Source organism: Phodopus roborovskii, unplaced genomic scaffold (genome assembly GCF_943737965.1).
Source record: "Phodopus roborovskii unplaced genomic scaffold, PHOROB, whole genome shotgun sequence".
NCBI lineage: Eukaryota > Metazoa > Chordata > Mammalia > Rodentia > Cricetidae > Phodopus > Phodopus roborovskii.
Genome location: NW_026126460.1, coordinates 6,271,479 through 6,297,811, shown reverse-complemented (window position 1 = coordinate 6,297,811; position 26,333 = coordinate 6,271,479). Strand labels below are relative to the sequence as shown.

At 39.3% G+C, this 26,333-nt stretch overlaps 2 protein-coding genes across 6 annotated transcripts in view; one reads left to right on the top strand and one right to left on the bottom strand.

Moving 5' to 3' along the window:
• Positions 1-8,188: 8,188 nt before the first annotated feature.
• Ndufb3 (NADH:ubiquinone oxidoreductase subunit B3) lies at positions 8,189-15,643 on the bottom strand. 2 transcript variants are annotated; one of them, XM_051190264.1, is made up of 3 exons: positions 15,526-15,643; positions 14,157-14,310; positions 8,189-8,504 (listed from the first exon to the last, which is right to left on the bottom strand). In XM_051190264.1, exons 2-3 carry the CDS (start codon positions 14,306-14,308, stop codon positions 8,348-8,350), a joined length of 309 nt encoding a protein of 102 aa, XP_051046221.1. In that variant the 5' UTR covers positions 14,309-14,310; positions 15,526-15,643; the 3' UTR covers positions 8,189-8,347. The 2 variants fall into 2 exon arrangements, with proteins under 2 accessions (XP_051046221.1, XP_051046222.1); XM_051190265.1 differs by lacking the exon at positions 15,526-15,643 and adding an exon at positions 14,398-14,445.
• Positions 15,644-15,875: 232 nt separating this feature from the next.
• Hycc2 (hyccin PI4KA lipid kinase complex subunit 2) overlaps positions 15,876-26,333 on the top strand; it is a 52,890-nt gene continuing 42,432 nt past the window's right edge. For 3 of the 4 annotated variants that reach the window (XM_051190262.1, XM_051190258.1, XM_051190261.1), the window contains exon 1: positions 15,876-15,974. The gene's annotated coding sequence lies outside the window, so the exon portion shown is untranslated. Of the gene's footprint in view, positions 15,975-16,016; positions 16,132-26,333 lie in introns of those variants that run through there. The other variant, XM_051190259.1, reaches the window with a different exon arrangement.

Below are 26,333 nucleotides of genomic sequence, written 5' to 3'. Positions count from 1 at the left end.
CCTTTAATCCCAGTACTCAAGAGGCAGAGATAGGCAGATCTCTGAGTTCAAGGCCAGCCTGGTCTACAGAGCTAGTTCCAGGACAGCCAAGGCTACACAAAGAAACCCTATCTCAAAACAAACAAAAAGGAAAGGAAATGTTTCCTGACTCTGCAATTTATGTTCAAGTCATCACCACAGGTCCTTTGTGATCTCGTGTACAGTCACCAATTCAGTGAATTCCCCTCCAGTTTTTAGATATGGGAGTTGCAAAAATTTTCTCACTGAAAATGATAGTCTTTATAGGTTACATTTCAGTTTCTAATTATGTCTTGTGTGATTATAATACCTAGTTTCAGGACCTCATGCTGCAGCGTTTGGTTAAAATCACATGGACTCTCGGGTCCAGGTGACACCTCCTGCAACCCCGAATCTTTCTCAGCAAGATGATTTCATCTGCACTGACAGAGGCAATCTTTATTTTTAGGATTGTATTGCTATGGTTACTGTGAACCATGGAGTTGGCCTTCAGGATTACACCCCTGAACAGATAGTATTTGGCATGGAAATTTAGAGACAAGATAATGTGTGAAATTAAAATATATATGCATATATATATATATATATATTACAAGAACTGTAATCTTACAAAACATTTGCTCAAGCATATGACTCAATTAAACACATTATTAAAAAATTTTAACCTCCTTCTTACTCTAAATAAGGAAAAATTCCTGACTAGTATATTTTAAAAAAGGAAATTTTAAAAGATGTTTCATTGATTATCAAATAAGAAGAAAACATCAAATGCTTTTTTTTATTTCCAAATTCAGTTGCAACCAAGAAAATAAATATAAAATAGATGACACATTTATAGTGAATATTAAACTCTTTCTTTATAGTGTTTTTAAATTAATAGTTTACAAACAGTATAACTTACAAAAACCTAAATGCAAAGTATTTCTTTTTAGACATAATTTATCTTGAGTAGCTTGGTTTGGCCCATGACTAAGAATTATCCATTCAGTTTTAAAACAAAACATGACAATATATGATATTTCAAATGACACAGACCCGATTTCCATCTGTGTACATAATGTCCTTATTTTGCAATGTACATTCCCAGAAACATAAGTCTTTAGTAACAACTAAAATTCTTTCCAGTTTGTTTTGTAACTTGTGGGATATTTCAAAAGAATTACTTCACTTTGTTGCATGTGAGATTAAACAGAAAAACAGATCTTGAAATATGGGAATTTCCTTTTTACTACTAAGGTCCTATCTAACATTGCTAATATATAGCAAAGGTGATTCATTCTAACAGATTCTAAAGCATTAACAATCTTAAGTGAGTTTACATTTTTTATGTTAATGTTATCATAGATGTACATGAAAACATGTAAATGTAGAAATGGAAGGCAAGATATAGATGAAGTGTGGTTTTAAAGGCCTTTCTAAGCATGCTGATTCTGTAATATGTTAGCCAAGTCATCTTGGCAGTATACTCCTGGGGCAAGGTTCCCTGTACTGATAGCTGGTCCAAGTCCATAGTTCTGTCTTCTTGATAGTTTGGAGGGAAGCAGATGGTTTTCCCATGGTGAGTTTTCACTAGCAACACTGCTGTCATTCAATAGCTGTGTGCTTTCCTTGTTTGCTTGTTCCTATGTTATTGGTCATTGGTATTAGCTTCAGTCAGTGGTTTCTTTGTAAAATTTTCTTTAAGCTGCTCAGGTACTTAATGAAGGTTAGTTATTTAAAACTTGTGGATTATAAATTCCACCAAGTTGGCACACATGAAAGTGCAGCCTGTAGCGATTTTCTGAACCTTTGTATTGAGGTTAGAACACCTCTCCCTCAAGAGGTTCCTTCCTAAATTCTAGTTAATCACTCCGTACCCAGTTTGTGAGAGAATACCCCATTTTGAGTTTACTTATTATTTCTCAGTCTGGTGGCAAAGGGCTGGAATCCCAGGTACTTGGGAGACTGTAGCAGAGGACCATAAGACCAGCCCAGCTTATAGGAGTTCAAGGCCAGCCTAGGCAACCTATTGAGGTGCTACTTTAAAATAAAAGAGAATGAGGCACTGGGCTCAATCCCTAGGGCTGAGTGAGAAGAAATTCAGCTAGACACAATTCATCCGCAATAAATTAGAAGTTTGAATGCTTTTTCCTTCCACATCAGTGGATGGTCCTGCCTGCCCTGTCCACCCTGATAGACAATGCAACGTAACATTTCTATGGGCTCTCAGACCCGTATTCAAAATCTAACTTCAAACCTACTAGCCAAACTACTTTAGGTTTTGTAACTTTCATTCTACCGACTTATTCCACATACAAAGTAGGTCTAATAATACAGTTACATATTATCATGCATGGTGCTTATTTATGAGGCTAGGTTCATGCAATTAGCATTATTTGAATGTTCTTTGGTCATGGTTGAGAAACAAAAACCACATGAAGTGCATACTAGCTTAAATAATGGCCACATGTAAGACAACAGGAGTTGGAATGCTTTGTAGGGAATTAGAGCAATAATTTCAAAATTCAGGAAACAGAAGAAAAAGTTCATTCTTTACTTTCACCAACAATGACAAAAAAAAAAAAAAAAAAAAAAAAAAAAAAAACCAAAAAAACAAAAAACCGCCCTGTCTTGAAAAACCTAAATAACAAAAATGCTCTCATTTTTACTTTCAATACACAAAGCACTTTGCTTCTTTTCCTCTACATAACCCAGCAAGTGAATGTACAATTACCCTAAAATGCAAACTTTTTTTTCTCATTTTTTTTAAAGACAGCTTTGGAGCCTTCCTGGAACTCACTCTGTAGATCAGGCTGGCCTTGAATTCACAGAGATTCACCTGCCTCTGCCTCCCGAGTGCTGGGATTAAAAGCATGTGCCACTACCACCTGGCTGAATGTAAACACTTTTAATAGATACAAAGTCATCTGGGTTATTTCCTTGCTCGAACTTCTGCAGTTTTGCTTTTTAATGATGCTGAGGATTGAACCTAGGGTCTTGCACATGACACTCACCTATCCCTCAGCCTGGTGGTCTATCTTATAAAAAGACAGTATTGTTGGATGTGGTGGCATCCTCCTGTGATCCTAGTACTCAGGAGGCAGAGGCAGGAAGACTGTCAAAAATACAAGATCTTAAATGTAACAAAACAAAACGAAAACGGAAAGCAGTGTCAATTTCATCAAAACTACCAGATGTATTTGCTTGAAGATGTGTAGACAATGTCTTTATTGTTTTAACTCTCTAGGACTTCTAGCAACATTCTTCCTCTCTATCTACCCCTCTCCTTACATCGCTCATTTGTGTCTCCCCCTCCTCCCCATGTCCACTCCTAAATATCGGTATGACCAATAGTTCTCAAACTTCGGTAGTGATTATCTCATTTTTCTTCTGTTATGTTTTACATCCCCTAGATATCTGTGCTGGTTAGATTTGTCAACCTGACACAAACTAGAGTTGTCTAAGAAGAGGGAACCTCAGTTAAAGAATCACCTCCATCAGATTAGCCTTCAGGTGAGCCTATGCCACATTTGTTGGGTTAATGATCGATGTAGGAGGGCCCATTCACTGTGGGTGGTGCCACCCTGGGCTGGTGGTCTTCGGTTGTGTAAGAAAGCAGGCTGAGCAAGCCAGTAAGCCGTGTTCCTCCGTGGCCCCTGCTTCAGTTCCGGCCTTCTGGCTCCTCCTGTGAGTTCCTGACCTGATTTCCTTCAGTGATGAACTGTTTTTTGGAACTATAAGATGAAATAAATCCTTTCCTGCCCAAGTTGCTTTGGTCAGTGTTTTATCACAGCAACAAAGAAGTTAACTAAAACTGCTTCTATTTTTGAGCAATTTGGTATTATGATTGTGCTGCCAATTTCCAAATAATGAGAAATTTCTCAGAGGTTAATTATTAGTCTAATTTCTATGTAGTTTGAGAGTATGTATTATATGATTTCAGTTTTGATTTTTTTGTTTGTTTGTTTTTGCAGAGCTGATGTTTTACTCTATAATCTTAACGCTACTGAACTTGGTTTCATGGCCTGAAATCTAATCAGTTATGGTAAATGTCCCTCATGCTCTGGAAATGTGTGCTTTGCTTTTGTTCCAGTGTTCTATAAATATTACATCAAGCTGGGCGGTAGTGTTGCTCAAGACTTCTGTAGCCTTGTTTTCTACTTATTCTATCAGTTACGGAAAAGGAAGTGTTACAAGCCACAGCTATGGCTGTCTCCCCTTAGTTCTGTTCATTTTTGCTTCAGTTATTTTGAATCTCTGCATAGATATTTAAGATTAGATAGGGACTAGTACCTTTTCAAGACAGGGTCTCACTACCAAGGTTGTCTTCCAACTTGCTGTCTTCCTGCTTCTGCCTCTCAAGTAGCTAGACATACAGGCACACAACACAGTACTCAGAGCAACTTGTCTTGTGTGTGCATGTGTGCATGTATGTGTGTGTGTGACAGATGTTGGGTGTCTTCCACCATCGCTCTACCTTATTTATGTTTTTTGAGACAGGGTCTCTCATTGAACCTTACTGTTGTTTTGGCTTGACTGGCTGGCCAGCAAGCTCCCAGGATCCATCCCATCCCCCAGTACTGAGGTAACAAACATGCACCACCATGCCCATTTTTTCTTGGGTGCTGCATATCTAAAAGCAGGTTCTCATTCTTGTGTAATAAGCACTTTACCAACTAAGTCTTCATCCCAGTCCAAAATTTATCTTTTAATTGGTATGCTTTAAACTTTGGACCAATCCCAGCACAAAGGAGGCAGAAGCAGGTATGTGAGCCTGAGGCTAGCCTGGACTTATAGTGAGTCCTTGTCTTAGTCAATCAGTTAACTTTGGACCACATACTCTCAATGTAATTATTAACAAGTTAATCATGTTATTTCTAGGGACCCCAGTGCTTGTTTCTTTCTCTGTATTCTCTACACTGTATTTTTCCTTTTGATGTAATTTTTAAATTAAATTATAAATTTAAGTGATAAAAACATCAACATTATACAAATTTTTGGGTGTGATGCAATGTTTTGATACATTTGCACTGTGTAATGTTTAGATATTACACATTTTCATTAAGTAAAATAGCAGCTCATCACTTAATTTCAAATTGTGGCATAGTCATCATGTAAAATGATTCACTAACATTCATATAATACAATTTTATAGTTCTTGTGTTATAATTGCCATTTATCAAAGATATAATTATCAAAATCAACCCATCGTAGCATATTATATTGATAACTAGAATATTAAATCAATAGATGTATTTTCTTAAGTAAATTCACTCTACTGTTCTTGGCAGGATGCTTAAAGTAGGCCAGGGGCAGACCAGATCCTGGGGCCTTGCTGGCCAGCCAGTCAAGCCCAAACATTACAGAGACAAGAACTTGAAAGACAAAAGTTGGTTTCTTGAAAATAATCATTGCTGTTAGTTATTCTCATTAACATGCAGTGAACTGAATGTTTGTGTCCCCCTAAAATATGTTGACACTCATTTTCTCTGTGATGGCATTTGTCCAGGGGCAGGGACATCTCTGGTCATGCTCACTGTGGACTCACAGATGTCCCTGTCTCTGCCCTCCCTTTTATCTACAATAAACTTTCTCCTCCACCATACTTAAGAGCAGTCATGTCTGAATTTCCTTTTTATTTCTTCTTTTTTTCATTCATCTAGTGCCAAAGTCTGGGACCAGGCATGTCCTTTCTTTTTTCTTTTTTTTTTTTTTTCAATCATTATTTAGAGGCAACGGCCTTTGGGAGATTAGCTGGTGAGGGTAGAGCAGTCATGAATGGAATTAGTTCCTTATAAAGAAAAGGACAGAGTGAATGAATCCCCCTAACCCAGTGCAAGAATCCAACTTCTATAAACAAGAAAGACAGCTCTCACCAACAAACCAACTGTGCTAGCAATTAACTGCAGTTCCTTTTTTCTTTTTCTTTCTTTTTTTGGAGACAGGGTTTCCAGATCAGCACTAGCTCTGTAGACCGGGCTGGTCTTGAACTCACAGAGATCTGCGTGCCTCTGCCTCAAGTGCTGGGATCAAACACATGCGCCACTATTGCCTGGCTTTTTCTTTATTATTTTTTTTTTTTTGTGCACTGGTGTTTCTGCTTGCATGTGTGCCTGTGTGAAGGTGTCAGATCCCCTAGAAATGGAGTTACAGATGTGAACTGCCATATGGGTGCTGGAAATTGAACCCAGGACCTCTGGAAGAGCAGCCAGTGCTCTTAACCACTGAGCCATCTCTCCTCCTCCCTTAATTGCAGTTTCTAATGATTCCATTTTACCACTTTACTGCTCATTCTGACTTATTAGCTTGAGTACTCAAGGAAAGAATATATCTTCTCAATAAACTATTTAAAATCTTATTTTTATTTTAACATTTTTTTTAATGTTTGCATGTTTTGCCAGCATGTATGTGTTCCAATGTGCATGCCTGGTGCTCAAAGAGGCCAGAAGAGGGTGCTGAATCTCCTGGAATGGAGTCACAAGTTGTTGAGCCACCATGTGGGTGCTGCTGGGACTCAAACCCAGGTCCTGTGGAAGAACAGCCAAAGATCTTAACTGCTAAGCCACCCCTCTAGCCTCTTGTTGTTGTTGTTTTGGTTTTCAGACAGGATTTCTCTGTGTAGCTCTGGCTGCCCTGGAACTCACTTTATAGATCAGGTTGGTCTTGAACTCACAGAGATCTGCCCTCCTCTGCCTCCTGAGTGCTGGGATCAAAGTCGTGTGCCACCACCCAGCTCTCTCCAGACTCTTAGTCTTAACTAGTGACTCAATGTTAAAGATTTTACATGGGGAAAAATGTTCAATTTATTAAAAAGTATCAAGGTTTTTCTCAACATGGCAACAGTGAGGATTAAGAAAAGAAAATAGGATTAGTAAAGAAAAATGAGCACAATAATAGGTATGTCCCTCTAAACAGCAAAACCAACTCCAATTTTAAAACCTGGAGAGTTAGCTGAGGGAGGAAAGACAGTGGTCTGACCCAGCACTGGACCCTCATGCTATCATAAGGACCGGCCAAGGGGGATGTGGCCACTGCTGTAATAGTGGCACGACTGTCATGCAACCACTTTGTTTGGATTTGAGGCCTGCTCCGCAGGAGGGACTTCAGGCTTGGTATTGTAAGCCTGGTCAAGTCCCCAAGAGAGAACTCAACTACCATCGTTTTGCCAAATGGTCACTTTGTCAAACTGTCTTTTAAATATCTATGCTTATACTCAGATTATCTTCACTCTCAACCTTGGTAAGAGCTCTTTTTGGCCAGCAGCAATCAATATAAAGAATACTAATTGGGGCTGGGTGTTGGTGACGCATGCCTTTAGTCCCAGTACTTGGGAGGCAGAGGCAGGCAGATCTCTGTGAGTTCAAGACCAGCCTGGTCTACAAGAGAAGTTCCAGGGCAGGCTCCAAAGCCACAGAGAAACCCTGTCTCGAAAAAACAAAACAAAACAAACAAAAGAATACTAATTGGTCAAAATGCTGAGAATAAATTACTATGGTGTGCTTAGCCCTAAATGGAACATATAATATCAAACACTCTACAGAGACATAGACAGACAGACAGACACACAACTTAGGGAATATCATGGAGAGAGGACAGAAGAAATGTGGAAACAGGATAGGGAAGAGCACCAAGAAATGCTGTGTTCTGGATGTGACATGGCTGTTGCACTGTGGTTACCTATAAGATTCAGCCAGCCAACATTCCATCATAGTGGAGGGACCCGTGAGGTGCTAACTGTAGTCAAGAAGTATTGGCAATTGCTGGCTTACTTGGGGTGAGAGTCATGGTTTTTTTTTTTTTTTTTTTTTTTTTTTTTTTGGTTTGGTTTGGTGTGTATGTGCTCGCGCACGCACTACTGGTAAGTTGTCTAAGCTCCAGTAGGCAGCTCTACATCTGTGTACATACAGGGTAACTGGATTAAATATGTCATTTAAAAAAAAAAAAAAAAGCCCCCTTAGAACACATCCATTTGTTAAATATGGTGGCTGCCTGCTACATGCAGAATAAACTTTGGCTGGTACTTCAATACCCAACATTCCAAACAAAATAATATATATACACATACACATGTATGTATATTTATCTGATTCATTTATTTGATTATTTATTGAGATAGTCTATGTAGCTTAAACTAGCTTCGAATTCATGATCCTCCTCAGCTTCCCAAGTGTTGGGATTATAGGTACATACATTAAATTTTTTCTCTAATTTTATTTAAGAGCTACAAAATAAAAGTTTTCCCTTACTTTATTAAACCATTCTTTCCAGGACAAACATACAGCCAAGGGTGATAGAGTGAGGGAATCTTGTTCTTATGAGAGAGAAGTCACCACGCTTTCAGGTGCCATCTTCAGTGATGTTTCTTATCATCACTCTGGGAAGTCAGTAAATATTCAGCCCCTAAAGCTACCACAAAGGCAACAGATCCCCATTTGAACCCTTTCAGTAACACCTTCATGAGGGAGACATTCTCTGCAAAGCCACCCATGTATCTCCAAGCCTCATTGCTGAAAAAGAGAAGAGAAATGATAATCACACGCAATTCACATTAACTCACTGAGCCAAATACATTTGATTTTTTTCTTTCTTCAATACTGAAATGTTACATTAGTACTTTTTGTTTTTGAGACAGAGTTTCATTATGTAGTCCTGGCTGTCCTGGAACTCACCATGTAGACCATGCTGGCCTCACAGAGATCCATCTGACTCTGTGTAAGTGCTGGGATTAAAGGTATGAGCCACTGTGCCCAGCATTGCTTTGTTTTTGAAATGGGGTCTCACTCTATAGGCCAAGCTGGCCTCCAACTTGTGGCAATACTGCTGCTTCAGTCTCCTGAGCTGTAAGGCTACAGGCATAAACCACCACACCAGGTTCAAAACAAGATTATTTAATATTGTAAACCAAACTAGGAATATATGTGGGGCACAGGAGAATTAAGAATATAAGACCAAGTTTCACATATAAAATATGAAGTTGTCTTTCTGTTCAAAGTTAACTACTTACCTTCCTTACATTATTGTAATAAATATTAAGCATGCTAATGTACAATATATTTTGTCTCAGAAGGTTGCACACCTGATGTTATTACTACTCTTGAAGAGGCTCAGTCTTTCCTTGTCATACAGCCTGAGCTTCAGGAGACTGATCTCCTGCTCTGGTTTGTTCTTTTGACTATACTGAACAGAGAAGGAAACAGAAAGCTGAGAGCTATAGGGAAAAATGTTTTCTTGCAGAGATAATCTAAATTAGTGGGTCAAAAAAAAAAAAAAAAAATCACCTTATACGACACACAAAAAAATGAACTAAAAAAAAAAAAAATCTGTCTCACTAGAAAATATAGAGGGAGCCATTATAGGTTTGAAGAGAAAACTGACTCTAGAGAAATGTTCAGAGACCTACAAGACTGACCCCAACTAACAATTTGAACAACAGCGGAAAGGCTACCATAAGTGCCCTTCCCTGATGATAAGATTGATGACTAACTTATCCAACATCATGGAACCCTCATCTAGTAGCTGATGGAAACAGAAGCTAACACCCACAACTAAACACTGAACCGAACTGGAATCCAGATGCAGAGAGGGAGGACAAGACCAGGCTGCAGAAACACATAAAGACAGCTGACCCGAACAAGGAGGAGCTAACGGGCCCCGAGACTGATAGCTGGGAATCCAGCATGGGACTGACTCAGACCCCCCTGAACATGGGTCTCAGTTAGAAGGCCTGAGAAGTCTAAGGGACCATGAACAGTGGAACCAGGATGTATTCCTGGTGCACAAAAGGACTTTGGGGGCACATCTCCCATGGAGGGATACTCCCTTAACGTAGAGACAGGAGAGAAGTCCTAGTCCCTACTTCAAATGACTTGACAGATTTAGATGGCCCCTCCTGGAGGGAATCACCCTACATATGGAGTGGGGAGGAAATGGGAGGGGAGAGTGGTTGGGGGGCATGAGAAGGTGGGAGAGAGGGAAGGAGGGAAAGGGAACTGAGATTGATATGTAAAATAAAAATAAAAGATAGATTAATAAAAAAAAAAAAAAAGAAGAAGAAAACATGGCAAAACCACACAAAGATGTTAGAAGTTGCTCTCGATGTAGAACTCTGAAACTAGATCAGGCTAGCCTAGAGCTCAAAGAGATCAGCCTGCCTCTGCCTCCTGAGTGCTGGGATTAAAGTCATGCAGTACCACACTGGGCCTATTGCATATTCTGAACAAAATTTTAGAAAATAAGAACACTGGCTGAACCAGGAATAAGAACAAGCTAGGACAATATGGCAAGACTGATTTATACCTATAATCCCAGTGTTCAGAGGCTGAAAGACACAAGTTTGAATACTGTTCAGAATTAGCCCGAGCTACAGTTGCAAAACCACTGGCGAGGGGGGGGGGGATCAAAAGTTTAAAGAAAATGGATTCTTTTTCCATGTTGCCTATTACAATAATGCAAGAAAAAAAATAAAAGTTTACAGTTTAAGAATGACAAAGTCTCTGTAGACAAAATGATCATTTATTCAAAGAAAAGTTTAAGGGACATATAAAATAATTTGCTAGGGCAAAAGTTTAGCTAAATAATGAATGGGATATAAAGTCAGTGTGTGAAAATTAATTACAATTTTAATTGTCAACAACATAATTTAAAATAACACTTATGATAGTACCAGAAATATGAATAAATTCAACAAAATGTTCAAGATCTATATAAAAGGTAAAAAATAATGCTTAAAAGTTCAAAAAGTCATAAATCACATGTGTTCTTAAAGACTCATTGTTATAGTCACATAAATTATCTCCAAACTGATGTGAGTCCAATAGAAACATGGAAAAGATTCTACTATAAATTTCTGTGAAATAGTGAATGAGAACCCAATTAAAATCCAAGTCAGCTATTTGTAGAAATTGATGAGCACACACTAAAATTTATAGGCAAATAAAATAAGACCCAGAATAGCTGAACCAATGGAAGGCAACTGGAGAAATTATACTATACTATTAAAGGATTGTGGTATTGGGCCTAAGTGCAAACAACAGAGAAACAAGACAGAGTCCAGAAATAGACCACATAGATATTATCTATTATTGACATTTATCAGATTAACTCAACTGGGAATAACCTTTTGATAAATGTTCCTGAACCAACTGGATACCCTCAGATAATATTTGCCTCCCTTCTTCCTTCAAATAAAATGAAAACTAACTCATGGTGCTAAAGTGATAGCTCATTAGTGAAAAGCATGGGCTGTGTTTCAAGAGGCCCCAGGCTGGATTCACAGCAATCACAGGAGTTTATATCTCCAGTCTCAGAAGATCCAACACCCTCTTCTGACCTCTGCAGGAACCACACACACACATGTTGTAGAATACTATTTTAAGGTTATTACATTTGTTTATACTGTGGAACATTTGTTTAATGATGCAAAGATGTGTTGCATTCTTTTATGTTTCATTTGTTTAACTCTTTGAAGCTGTGTTACTTTCCCTGTCTAAAACACCTGATTGGTCTTATAAGGCCAATAGTGAGGCAGGAGAAAGGATGGGTGGGACTGGCAGGCAGAGAGAATAAACAGAAGGAGAAATCAGAAGAAGGAGCAAGAAGAAGGAGAGAAGGGTGTTGATATGGGGGCAGCCACAAAGCCAGCCATGGAGTGAGAGTGAAAGTAAGATGGAAGTAAGAAATGCAAAAAGCCCAGAGGCAAAAGGTAAATGAGATAGCTTAAGAAAAGCTGGCTAGAAACAAGCCAGGTTAAGACCAGGCATTCATAAGAAATAATAAGTCTCTGTGAGTATTATTTGGGAGCTGGGTGGAGAGCCCCCCAAAAGAGCATAAAGCCAAAAAAAAAAAAAAAAAAAAAAAAAAAAAAAGGAAAATAACAAGCAATAACACACAAGTGGTGCACAGACATTCATGCAGGCAAAAACCCATACACATAAAGATAACTTTTTTTAAATAAAAAGATTAACTCAAAGTAAAAGTAAATCATCATATCTCAGTTCAGGGAAACCATAAGCTGAGAGTGATAACACATGCCTGCAAACCCAATACTTAGGAAGCTAAGACAGGACCATCAGGAGTCTGAGCCTGGCTTGGGTTAAACACATAATTACTCAAAAAGAAAAAAAAATCCTAGATGAGATGCAAAAGTAATAGTGACAAGAGAAAAAATACTTAATTGGGAATTTATTGGCATTTAAAACATTAAAAAATGAAAACAAAAAAAAACCAGGTTATATACTAACATATACTCTGAGAAAACATGTACAAAATTTATATATGATGAAAGGCTTATTTTCAAAATATATACATAACTGTTATAGCTCATAACAAGGGGTCAACAGACCCGAGGATATACTACACCCCCCCAAAAAAAAAGATACACACATAAAATAATTAACATAGTCATCAGTGTTCATGGCATGGGGCGTGGCCCATACCAAACTTCTGCTGACATAGTTACTAGAAGGGCTTCATCTCTTTTACCTTTTTTTGAGACTGGCTCTTATGTAGCCCACGCTGGCCTCTAATTTGATATCGAATGGTGCTGTAATTCCAATCCTCCTGCCTCCACCTTTCACAGGCTGAGAGTACAGGCATGCAAACACCATGTTTGGTGTTGGAATAGCTGAAGTTAATAGACTGAAAACACTACATACTGATGAGACCATTGAACAACTGAAATTCTCATCCACTGCTGGTAGGAAGAGAAAATAGTAACACGACTTTAGAACATGGTCTGGCATTTATTTACAAAGACCCACAGACTTATCATGTAATCCAGAAATCCCACTCTTGGTACTTACAGAAGGAAAATGAAAATACATGTCCATACAGACTTGTGAATAGCTTTAGCAACTTTACTCATAATAAGAACCAAGAGCTGGAAATATTTTTTTCTTGAGCTGGAAATAATTTGAATGGCTAATGTGAGAAACAAAAAGTGTGGCTCACATCTTTAGTCCCATCATTCTGGAAGCAGAGGCAGATGAATCTCTGAGTATGAGGCCAGACCAGTCTTCAGAGTGAGTTACAGTTCCAGGACAGGCTACACAGAGAAACCCTGTCTCAAAAAACAACGAAGCAAACAACCAACAACAACAAAACAAACAAACAAAACTCCCCAAAACCCAAGGGTACAAAGTATTAAGTTGGGTTGCAAGATAGGCTTTTTGGAATGAGTTTTATCCCTTGACATTTAAAAAACAAAGCCAATAAAAGAGAAAGCTCAGCTCCCTCTGCCCCTGAAAAACAACATTAAGTGAAAGATGAAAGACACTTCCCACAGAATTCTAATATAGAAAGTATTAGTAAGGAAAACACTAGAGACAGAAGCAGAGCTGTAGTTGCCAGGAGCCAGTCATTGGCAGCAGCTGCAAAGGGCACACATTTTCTGGAATAATAGGAATATTTTGCATCATGACTTCAGTAGTGATTTCATAGTTGCCATTTGTAAAAACTTAACAAAATAATAATGAGTTAACTTTAAAATAGGTGAATTGGCCAGGTGGTGGTAGCATATGCCATTTAGTCCCAGCACTCGGGAGGCAGAGGCAGGTGGATCTCTGTGAGTTCAAGGCCAGCCTGGTCTACAGAGCTAGTTCCAGGATAGCTAGGGCTACACAGAGAAACCCTGTCTTGAAATGCCTCCTCCCAAATATATAAATAAATGAATAAATAAAATAAAATAGGTGAATTGTACTGTACACAAATAAAGCTAAGAAGCCATTTTCGCTGGGCAGTGATAGTCAATGTCTTTGATCCCAGTATTGGAGAGGCAGAGATAGGACAGGTAGATCTCTGTGAGTTTGAGGCCAGCCTGGTCTACAGAGTGAGTCCCAGGACAGCCAGGGCTACACAGAGAATCCCTCTCTAGAAACACCATTCCCCCAAAAAGCCATTTTTCAGAATAGGAAGTGGAGCAAAATACTGACTCTCTGAATTCACAAGCCACTAGATCTGGGCCATCGAGAGAGCTCAGTGGGTGAAGGTACTGAGTGTGCAGCTTTACCCCCAGGACCCACATGGTGGATGGAGAGGCCTCCCTTGAATTGTCTGTATCTGCATACTTGCACTGCGGCAGAAGCATGTCAGCATTCCTGCCCCGTTAAACAAAGAAATAAAAGTCACTTCAAAAGAAGAAGACATTTCTAGACTCATCTTACCGAGCCCACGGATCCCTCAGCCCTCGTGCAGCAAGCTTCTTCTGGACTGCTTCTAACGGTGTCCCTTCTATTTTCCACTGTCTGTAATCTGGAAGTACCAATTTACCATGACCATGACCATGTCCATGTTCGTGTCCATGCCCAGGGGCCATGTCTATAGGAAAGAAGGGAAAGAGGTTGTAGATATCCAAAAGCCAGATTTGATGTTTACAAGTGAAATGTTTTGAAAAAAGATAAATACCTGAAAGTTCTGAGTACAAAGCTTTTATAAAGTATACTATTATCACTCGGGAGGGAGGGACATCACTACTACTCGATAGAATTTTCTTATGTACATGACAAGGAATGTGTTTTATCAGACATTTTCCCAAATGAAGTACACATAACTTTATCACTGGGGTACTTGCCACCCCATCTTACAAAAAATATTTATTTACTTGAGACAGTCTTATCTAACTCAGTCTGACCAAACTTGAAATGTAGTCAGGAATGGCTCTGAACTCTCAATCTTGTACATGCCCAGTTCCTGCTTTTAAGGCCTTATTTATTTGTGTGTGTGTGTATGCGCCCACGTAAAGGTCAGAAAACAACATAAAGGAACCGGTCCTCTCCTCATATCATGGGAAAAGTGAGTTACACTGCACTGAGAAATGAATGACAGGGAATGACAGGAAATGTACACATTTATGAACAGCAAAGAAATAAATTCAACAAAGAAAGAAAATTTAATTATAGGAAATTTAAACGCTCTCTGCTTATGCCAGAAGTCATCTAACTCTAACTTAGAAGTTAGATGATGACCAATCTCCATTAAAGGTGGCTTACTCTAGCACAGGAAGTGTTGAATTACTTTCCCTAAGGAATGTTACTTCCACTACATGTAATTTTACAGCTTACCAAGGGCTTTCAAGTACATAACTCAATTTTCCATCATTTAAAAACCGAGATGACCATAAACATATAAGGAAATAAAGACAAATGAAATGCTATTACTTTAGTACCCAATCCTTAACCCTAGGAATATGAAATAGACATGATTTTGTGAGGCATCCGTTGGAAATTTCCTAGTTTAAGTATATTCGGGTCGGGGGATGTTTTTTAATCTACCCAAATACAGTCCAGAAATCCAGGGGGCAAGGAGGAAACTGCATGTGGCAGCGGCGGGGATGTGGGGGGTAATCTCTGGGATTTGGCCACTACAGGAATTCTCAGGGCATCCCCCAACCGCCTCCGCTCAACTGTACTTGGCGGCTGCGATCCCCTCCTCCCGGTCTGAGCTGGTCCCTCTCAGCCTTGCACTTCTGCACTTCCCTACATACAGTCTAGATTATTCCTAATCCAGAGGTTTCCCATCAACTCCCTAAATTACCTGACAGCAATCTGACCTCTCAGGACACTCAATAGTCAACCTTCCAGCTGGAGCCAACCGGAAGCGGATGTCGTGTCCTCGAGTTCCTTTCGGCAGGAACACGGAGGAGTAGAAGTTAAACGTTCCGGTCCTGGCGTAAGGCTCCCAGACAAGGTAGAGATGACACAAGGGAGACTGGAAATGGATATTGTTTTCCACACTTTGCTGCCGGAATCCGACTGAGGTAGGCTGCGCTGAGGAGAGGGCAGGGAAGCCGTGATTTCCTTGCTCCCGGGCGGAATCTTTAGGTGGGCGCACCGAGGGGCGGGCCGAGGCCAGGCGTAGCCAATGAGAGCGGCCGTTATTAAGCGCGTGGGCCCACTCAATGAGAGGGCTGGTTGTTGTGCTGCAGTTGGCAGGCTGCTGCGGGAGGCGGTGGCGGCAGGAAGCCTGAGGCTGCGGGGTGACAGGTAGGCGGCGGTGCTGTCTTCGCGGGGGGAGGCACGCACAGAGCCGGGTGAGGAGGGTTTCCTTCTCCGGCTGCGGACGCGGTAGCCGCGAGCTGGCTAAGGTGTGGTGGGGAGGCGGCAGCGGGACTGGTGGCGGACCCGGAGCCCTGCAGACCTGGTAGCAAGCTCAGGAGGGTCGTGAGGAGAAGGCGGCTGCCGAGGCGGGCTGGGGCTGAGTGTTATGGGGCGACCCGGGGGCCTAGCAAGGGCGTGAGGGTGGCGGTGGCGCGGGCTGAGGCGGGAAGGAGGCGGGAGCAAGGCACAGGTAGTGAGGGCTGAAGGAATTTCTTGAGGAAGCCTCGGGCAAGAGAAGGACGCGGCGTTGCAGACCGCTGAGGGATTCCGAGGGGGTTGTTCTTGGGGCCGTTTCCTGGGATAGGGAGCGGTGCGGAGAAGAAAGATATTTATCGGTGGTCAGATCTAGAAACTAGTGGCTGTACATTATGTAATCCTTGGCAGTTATTTTTTCCAAACAAGTCGACTGGCCCTCGCGGAAGAGGAGCTCTTGCAACCCATTGATACATCGGAGCACTTTCTGGTTGTTGTTGCTGGCTTCAGTGTTTTCTACCCAGGCAGGCTCTGTGGGAGGAGGACAGCATGAAGGCAAGAGTAGTCACGAAGCGCTTATCCCAAATAAGGACTTGGGTTGAGAAATGACACGGCGTTAGCTCTAGATGAGTGTTTTGTAGTACACGAATTTGCTGCTTTGCGACTCAAAACTGCTTAACCTCCAGAAAAGTGGAGAACCTTTTAAGTCTAAAGAAGAAAGTAAATGCAGATTAGAAGATGAACAGTCAATTAGTTGGCACGCAACTTGTCCCCAAGGGTTGGATGTTAAGGATTGTGAAAATAAGATGGGAATCTAAACAGAGGAGCGTCAACTTCTAACTGATTCGCTTTGTTAAATCTGAGAAGCTAGTTGTGAGTTATTTTTCAGATTTAAAATAAGGTCTTTGGATGTCTTGGACTTAGATTTTAAAATGTATTTTACAAGTTAAAGATTATTTTGTTTTGGAAAGTCTTTTAAATTCACGGGTTGACTGGTGAAATACGTACTAAAACAAACCTGTCAGCATGTGTTGTGGAAGGGCATTTGATTTTATAACTCATTGGAAAACTCATCTTAAAAGACTAGAAAACATTTTAAAAGGCAACACTATATAAAATTATTGAAAGGCAGCTGCTTGGGATGCTGCCTTCAAGTTAGAAGATGAGGATAAATAGTTTTCAGGAAGTGTATTATTTTTCTGGGCTTGCTTTTGAACTACATGTTAGGAAAACTTTCCAAGATCTGATTTTTTTCTACTATTTGTCATTTATGTTAGTACATGTTATGTTGTTTTAGAAAGAGAATTTATATTTTTGTTTTAGGTAAAATGCTATAATGCTTTACACGCCTGTAAATAACTCTTTATTTGCCTTTAGTTTGATAGATTTAAGATAGTGTGAATGTTTCTCTTATGTAACCAGCCTACTATAGCTATCTTAGAGAACTAATGGCTGATTTTCAGTGGCCAGTAGGTGTCATTGTTGAATGCTATAAATCGAACAGGCAATAGCAAATTACTAAATAGCTTAAAAAACACTATCTCAAATTATCATCTAATAGTATCTGGGTTATTATTTATAAATCATAGTTTTATTTTCTGAAAGATTTCCATGTCAAACTGTTTGTAAGTAATTTGAAACTTTGATTTTAAGAAAATATTATTGCTTGCTTCAAAATGGATCTTGGCAGTTTTTTTTTTTAACATAACCCTTAAACTGTCTTTTTTTTTTTTTTTTTTAATTTTTTAGTCTCACTGTGTAGACCAGGCTGGCCTTACCAATATCCACTCACCTCTGCCTCCTAAGCATGGAGATAATAGGCATGTGTCACCACAGCCAGCCCCCAAAGCTCTTAATAGGCAGTGTGGATTTCTTTCATTCTTGTTAGTACACAGCATTGACACCTTATTGTAGTATATTAAGTTCAATGGTTTTCAGGCTGACTGAGCTTTATTATAGAAAACAACAGTACCAAATAATTAAAAACTAAAATGATAAATTATGGGCAGAAGCCTCAATCAAATTGTACTGTCAGCTACACAAAACAATTTTTTGCTGGTCTTTTAATACCTGAATAAGTGATTTTGTGTGTGTGTGTGTGTGTGTCTCATTGTTTCCTTTCCCCAACCCCAGAATAGTTTCCCTTTACATCTTTCCCTGGTTAGTAGACCATGTACTTTTCCTATTACAGGAACTGAATACTTCCCAGTGTCTAAAATGTAATATAGTAGATTTAGTGAGTGCTGGCACAGAAATCTATGAAGATGGTTTACACCTGCTGTTAATACATTTCTTTGCTGCCACAGCCTTCCGATGAGCTTGTCCCTTTTCTCTCTCTGTTCCTTATGTTTGCTATTAATATAGTACTTTCTAAAAGGAAGGGGGGTTGAGGGGCTGAGGAGATGGCTTAACAGGTGTAGCACCTGCCATGCAAGTGTGAGGATTGGAGTTTGGATCTCCAGGACCCACATAAATGCCAGGTGGTCATTGGTGGCCAGTCCATGATCTCTGCACTTGGGAGGCAGAAAGAATGAATCACCAGTGTGAGCTGGATAACTGGACTAGTGGCACCCTTTGGGTTCAGCTAAGCATGCCTCAGTTAATATGAGGTGGGGAGTGAATGAGGAAGACACTGATGTCAACCTCTGGCCTTCACATGCATCCCCACTTGCCCATATGTATAGCCACACATCACATATGTACACATACACAGTACACACAAAAGAGTCAGACCTACTTTGAGAATTCTCTATAAAGATAGAATGTCTCAAAATAGTCCAGGAGGTTTTTTAGTTTTCAAAAAGGGGACATACGCATATATTTTATCTGTGCTTCCCTTTAGAATCTTAGTGAAGGGTGGGATATGAAGGAGGTAGATACATTTTACAAGGAAACAAATCCCTGAATGATTTAATTTGTATCTGGCCTTCACTTTAGAATCTTTGATTCATTTCAACTTCTGTCACTTGGTATGGTATGAACCAGTAACAGCAGCTTTAGCTGAATAAACCAGCTGCCAAATCTACCAGTATTTTATAGCTATAAACTTGTTTCCATTTAATGTCATAGCTAGGGCAGCTTTTCTAGCCAGAAGTTGAAGTTGCCAAAAATAAAGATGTGCTGTTTTTGGTTTGAATTAGTTTTTACTTGGCACTTAACTGCTTTCCATAAGTCAAGCAATTTTCTTTCACAAATTAGTCCTATACTAATTAATTTGCACAGATATTTACTCATTTTGTTTTCCGAATGTGTCAGAAAGCTATATTGTCCTTGAATTAAATTAAAATTGAGAAATAAGAATTGTAAGTTTAGCCTGGTGGTGGTAGTACAACACCTTTAATTCAGGTGGTTGGGAGGCAGTGGCAGGTGGATTGTGTTTGAGGCTTGCTTGATACTAAAGATCCAAGTTCTCGGGCAGCCAGGGATACACAAAAAGACACCTTGTCTCAAAAATCCAAAAAAAAAAAATCCCCAAAACCTTAAAAAATTTTTAAAAAAGAATTATAAGTTTACTTGACTAAACAGTTTTCACTGGGACTTTGATATAATTGTGTAAATCGATATTTGAGCAATATTCACTCAATATTATGTAGTAAACTTAGAATTATATAGCGTTTGATCTTAACATGATCAAGTTTAGAGATTTATGGATTGTATTTAGACCTAATGTTTAGAGATTTGGATGTTTGAGACAAGTATGAAAAGAAGTAAATAGGAAGGAGTATAAATTCAGAGGTGTAATATATAAAGTGATTTAATTATCCATTAAATTATGGTAATTTTTAGGTTTGAGGATTAGTTGCCAAAGTAATAGTCATCTCATCTCTGAGCTAGATATCCTTAGTTCTGCTGGCTTTTTCTTTTATTTTTATCATTTACTTAGTTTGTTTTGAATACTGTACTCATGTCCTGAATACTGGCCTTGAACTCCTGATCTGCCTCAACCTGTCAAGTGCTGAGATTATAGCTGTGTGCCATTAAACCCAGCTATTTTATCTTTTTAAGAAAGTGTTTTATTAGTCGGGTGGTGGTGGCACTGGGAGGCAGAGGCAGGTAGATCTCTGAGTTCAAAGCCCAGTCTACAGAGCATTCCATGACAGCCAGGGCTACATAGAGAAATCTTGTCTCCTTGTCTCAAAACAAACAAGCAAAATTGCCTTTATTTACTATGTCTATGTACATTTGTATGTGTGGCTCACGTACAGCACATGTGTGGAGTTGGTTCTCTCCTTTTACCATGTGGGTTCTGAGGATCAAGCTGTTTGTCAGATTTAGTGGTTAGCATCCACTGCCATCTCACCTGCCTCATTTTTATTTTTTAATTGGCACAGTTATATATACTTACCAGGTACTATATGATGAAATCAATTTTTAAAAATTCTATATATGAGTGAGATCATGTGATACCTGTCTTTCTGTAACTTACATTTAACATAATGTACTGCAGGTTCATCCATGTTGTCACTGATGACAAGATTTCATCTTTTAAATAGTATCTATTATATATATGACATATTGTCTTTACTCATTTCAGTAGTTGGTAGACACTTAAGCTGATTTTGTCTTTTGGTTATTGAGAATAGTCTGCAATAAGCATGGGATACCAGTGTCTCTCAATACTGATTTCCATTGGATTGTTGGTGTGTTAGCTGATCTCTTATTAAAGACAATGAAACTTGGCTTATTTGTATTCTATAATGTGTTATGTAGTGCTTTATGTGGGCCTATGGAGTAAGACATAGAAGGACCAGGTTATTTTTTATTTAAGAATGAAAAACAGTCAAGAGGCTAGAGGTGTGGGTTGGTGATAGAGCATTAGCATGTCTGCAAGGCCCTAGGCCAATGTGGACAGTGTGAACAAAAGAAAATCCATAAGTGACATAATCACTGTAAGAATTCACGAAAAGTTTTGCAAAGACATCAAATAAGAATTTAAAGATGTTTGGCTGACAAGATGACTCAGTGCATAAAGGCTGTTACCTCCAAGCCTGCCCTCCGCCCCCAAAACTCACATCAGGATGGAGAGAGGCAACTCCTAAAAATTGTTCCTTTATCTCCATACATAGAGTGACACGCATGCATGGCCCATATATGCACTATATACAAAAATAAGTAATTGTAAAAATGGGTTAAAATTTAATATACAAGTGCAAAAGACATTAAATGGAAAGAAAGTATGAAGGCTTTGTTCAAACTTTTTATGAATTAGAAAAGTGGGATAATGAGAAGCAGCCTTAACTTTTGTTATGTATGTGTTTCTTCGACTTTAAATCTGAGTCAGTTTTTCTCTTACAGAAGAATTAGTGCAACTTTTGAACAGCTTTTTAATTTTTAAAAATTTATTTAATGTGCTGGGCCATGGTGGCACAGATTTCAGAGAGTTCAAGGCCCTTTTGGTCGACAGAGTGAGTTCCGGGACACCCAGGGCTACACAGAGAAACCTTATTTCGAAAAACAAAAAAAATTATTTTATGTGTATGGGTGCATGGCTGTGTACTGTGTGCATGTGGTGCCCATGGTTACCAGCAGAGGATGTCAGATTCCCTGAAACTGGTGTTGTAGACAGTTGTGAGTTGCAATATGAGGAGGGGAATTGAACCTGGGTCCTGAAAGAACAACCCTGTTCTTAACTGCTAAGCCATCTCTCTAGCCCCTTAAACAACTTTTTAACATCTTTTCAGTAAAATGTTTTATTTCCCCAATTCTTTTTTTCTTGCAGTTTTGTTTTTCTGGTAACCATTTTGCAAGCTATGTTACTTTTCTGTACTATAACCTGCAGTATTGGCAAGAGATTGCAGTACTGTAGAATGACAGTTGTTCTAGCTCCTCACCATAACCTGCAGTGTCAGCTAGAGATTGCACTACTGTACTATGACAGTTGTCAGTGTACTGGACTCTTTTCTCCCTTCCAGCTGAATTGTAGATGCTCTTCAGTCAGCCTTACCTCCTGCTTGACCCTTCCATACCATAGAAATGTCTGAGACTTTATCTGTATTACATTGAAGCACCTCTAAAGTGACTGGAGGTGTCTAGTTTGTTGCTAAAGTTGGGAATTGTATTTTGGTTGCTAAATAACCTCTGCTTAGCCAGGTGTGGTGGTGCATGCCTTTAATCCCAACATTCAGGAGGCAGAGGCAGAGGCAGGTGGAGTTCAGAGTCGAGGATTGCCTGGTCTACAGCCAGGGCTACACAGAGAAACTCTTTCACAAAACAAAACAAAAATCACTTCTTTGTTTAAATTTTTAAAAATTGAAATAAATAATCTAGGACTGATAGACCTTAGAGTTGTCAGGCAGGACCCAGGTGCCTTCTTTGTTTCTCCTTTGTCCTTGTTTACTTTATGTCTTCCATTCTGGAGGTCACCTAGTGATTGATACTGGCTCACCAGTTCTGTGCAGAGGAAAGAAAAACAAAGTGGGTACATTCATCTTTTAAGAAACAGCTTTAGAAATCCTAGGCAGAACTTCTATGTTTTTGGGTTTTCTGTTTGTTTGTTTTATTCTTTTTTTTTTTTCAAGACAGGGTTTCTCTGAGTAGCCCTAACTGTCCCGGAATGCTCTCTGTAGAACTGGGCTGGCCTCAAACTCACAGAAATCCACCTGCCTCTGCCTCCCGAGTGCTGGGTTTGAAGGAGAGCACCACCACTGCCCAGCCTAATTTCTTTGATTTTTAACAAGTGGAACTCAGTCTTTTGTAATCTATAATTGCCAATAAAGTTTTAAAATGTCTTAGTTGCTGGGTGGTGGCCAGCCTGGTCTACAGAGTGAGTGCAAGTGCCCAGGCTGCAGAGCTATACAAAGAAACACTGTCTTGAACACCCCCACCGTGGGCTCAGGGGTAGGGCTCTGTTGTATATAAACTAGTAACTTTTCTCATGCTTGCTTTTCTTCTGTATGCTGTGTCTGTTATTGCTGTTAAGATACTCATTTAATATGAATAAACTTCTAACTATATATTTGATCTGAAGAACTAGAAATGCAAACACAAGAGAGAATACAGTCTGCTCCAGAGAAATTGTAGTTTAATAATAGGATTTATAAATTGTGTACAAGTTTCTGAGAAGAAAAAGTATTAAGTTTTAAGGTCTATTGGGAATAACTACCACTGCCTTTGCCTATTACATCAGTTTTTAAAGGTGTAAGAGGGAGAGGATAAATGACCTTTTTGGAGGGGCATTATGAACAGGAAGAAATTAGTCTTTCATGTTCTAAGGTAAAGGAAAAAGGCTGTTCCTAAACCCAAGAAGAAGGGGTCTTCAAAGTCACTCTATTGTATTTTATCTGCCACCGACATTTGTCTTCTGCTTTGATATCTGCTTATCAACTGGTTTTGATGTCACTTTTCTGAAGAAGGCATACTGGTGCACCACCTAAAATAAGCATTCTTTGTTCCAAGAGGCTTAAGAGATAGTTTCAGCACATTTTTCATCTTTAAGGTGTGTTTATCATCCAGAGAAACAACTACCAACGAATGACGCTTGTGTATGGTTCATTTAGAAATTAGCTCATATGACTAAGTTAACCAGTCTCAAGAACCCCAAGATAAGTTGCCAAGCAGCTCAGCAGAGTTAATGGGGTAGTTCCTTTCAGTGTCCAAATGCCTGAAAGACAGAGCTGATGTAGATACTCTACACCAAAATTTTCTGCCTTGAAATCCAGAAGGGGCAGAGGTTTGACCCTCAAAACAACAAAAAATGCTATTATCCTAGGGGAAAAGCATATTCAAGCAGGAAGAACACTCTTACTTGGGGAAGGTTTAGCATTTTTGTTCTATTTTGGCCTTCAACTGATTGCGTGAAACCTACCCCAAGTAAATGAAATCTGTTTCTCTTGGTCTTAAGATAGTTAACTGTCATCCATAGAAACCTCACAGGAACACCTAGGATAATGTTTCTCTAAATATATGGGTAAATGAGATTACAAATAGTTTTACCCAGGGTAGGACACAAATATATTATGAAACAGTATTGAACACACAAGACAGGGTTTCTCTGTGTAGCTTTGTAGATCAGCTGGCCTAGAACTCACATGATATTTTAATGTCTCTAATAACTATTAACTTGACAATGAAGACAGCTGTAATTTCTGCTAGTATCCAAATCACAGAAAACTTTTGCCCCCCCACCATATACATTCATAATCTAATGAGAATATAAGTCTTAGTAGTAGATTGAGAAAAGAATTAGAACTTTGTTCTTTCTGAAGTACTATGAATTCTGTTCACAGCCCTGGGTCCTAGGTTGACAACTTGTTGGTGTGGGGGAAGAAGGCTGCACTGATAGAGGGAAAAGCTTTGTAAGAGGATTTCATTTGAGTTGAAAGAAGAGTCGTTAGCACGCAGGTCAGGATATTCCCAAGGGGAGAGTAGCTGTAGACTGTAATGCTTGGAGAAGTGAGACAGCCTGAGTTCTCAGGGAATCACTGGTAACATTGATGAGGGAGTGCTGAATGTGGAGTACATTGCTGTCATTCCTGCACTCAGTACCAGCCTGGATTGCCTAGCAAGACCTGTTCCAAAAAAATTAATAAGTAAGGATTGGAACTCTGTGTTTAATTTTTACTCAATCCCTGCTAACAGGGTCATTTGTTCATATGCCTAGTGAGCAAGTACTAATTAAAACAAAATTTAGCCAATATATGTGTGTGTGTGTGTGTGTGTGTGTGTGTGTGTGTGTGTGTGTGTGTATGTGTATGTGTATGTGTATAAATGTAGCTTTTACTTAAGGACCTTGTGACCAGGTGGGATAAACATGATTTTCTCAGCATAATCAACTTGTGTGATATTGCCTGGTGTGGTAGTATGTACCTGTACTTTAAGCACTTTCAGAGCAGGATTGCAAGCTTGAGGCAGCCTAAGCTAGATAGTGCAAGACTCTAGGGAGTAGAAACAGTTTTTAGAGTCTAGCTTGACAGAGAGTTGACCCCACTATTTACTAATTATGTGACCTTGGAAAATGATTTAATCTCTCAGTGTTTCCTTGTCTGTAAAATTAGGATAAAAACAGTTACATGGGGTTACTGTATATAGATAGATTATGTAAAATGTCTGAAATAGCACTAGTATGTTGGCTAGTTTTATGTCAACTTGATATAAATGAGAGTCACTGGACAGGAATGAGCCTCAATTGAGAAAATGCCTCCACAAGAGTGGACTGTAGGCAAGCTTGTAGGGCATTTTCATAATTAGTGATCCATGTGGGAGGGCCTGGCCCATTGTGGGTGGAGCTACCTATGGACAGGTGGTCCTGGGTTTTTATAAGCAGGCTGAGTAAGCCATGGGGAGCAAACTAGTGAGCAGCACTCCTCCTGGCCTCTCCGTCAGCTCCTGCCTCTAGGTTCCTATACTGCTTGAGTTCCTGTCCTGACTTCTTCCAGTGATGGACAGTGATGTGGAACCAGAAGCCAAATAAACCCTTTCCTCCCCAAGTTGCTTTGGTCATGGTGTTTCATTATAGCAATGGTAACCCTGACCAAAACAGCCAGTATAGTACATGCTCTAAAAAACCAGCTAGTTTAATAAGCCCTATAGTAATGTACAAATCTTTAAGAAGAAATTTAGGCTGAGTATTTATAAAACCTTAGAGGTTTGAGAGATGGCTCAGGGTTGAGAGCACTGACTGCCCTTCCAAAGGACCTGGGTTCAATTCCTAGTGCACACATGGCAGCTCACTACAGCTTGTAACTCCAGTTACTTTCTGGCCTCTGCTTACACTGTACATGTGTGTTGCACAGACATACATGCACACAAAATGCTCAAATACTTAAAAATGAAAAACAATAAACCTAAAACCTTAAGAATAGGAAAGATTTCATTAAAAACTACTATAAGAGGATTGATAGATTTGATTAGCCAATTTTAATTGTTATAAACTTTAAAGATGACTGCTTTATATACATTTAATATTATATTTCAAATTAGAAAATATACATTAGAACTTTTCTGATACTATTTAAAAGTTAATAATTGTCATTGTTAGAAGGAGGAAATGTATTGGCGCTTAGACGCCTAATTCCTCTTTCATTCCCTTAATTTCTTTGTTTTATTTTTATTTTTTGAAATTGTCCCATGATGTAGCTCAGACTGACTCTTTCAGACTTGGTATCTTCCTGCCTCAGCCTCAAGTGTTGAAATTACAAGTTTGAACCAGGATACTCAGTCTCCTCTATTGTTTCATGCTTTTTCTTTTTAGAGATTGCATAATGTCTAATACCCAAAAGAATTAAGGTCAGGGTCTTGAAGATACATGCATACCCATGTTCCTTTCAACATCAT

Excerpts from the sequence above, each read along its gene's own strand:
- Ndufb3 (XM_051190264.1), bottom strand. The coding sequence starts at position 14,308 with ATGGCCCCTGGGCATGGACACGAACATGGACATGGTCATGGTCATGGT. Across the intron at positions 8,505-14,156 it reads CTGAGGGATCCGTGGGCTCG|CAATGAGGCTTGGAGATACA; the intron begins GTAAGATGAGTC and ends TCTCTTTTTCAG.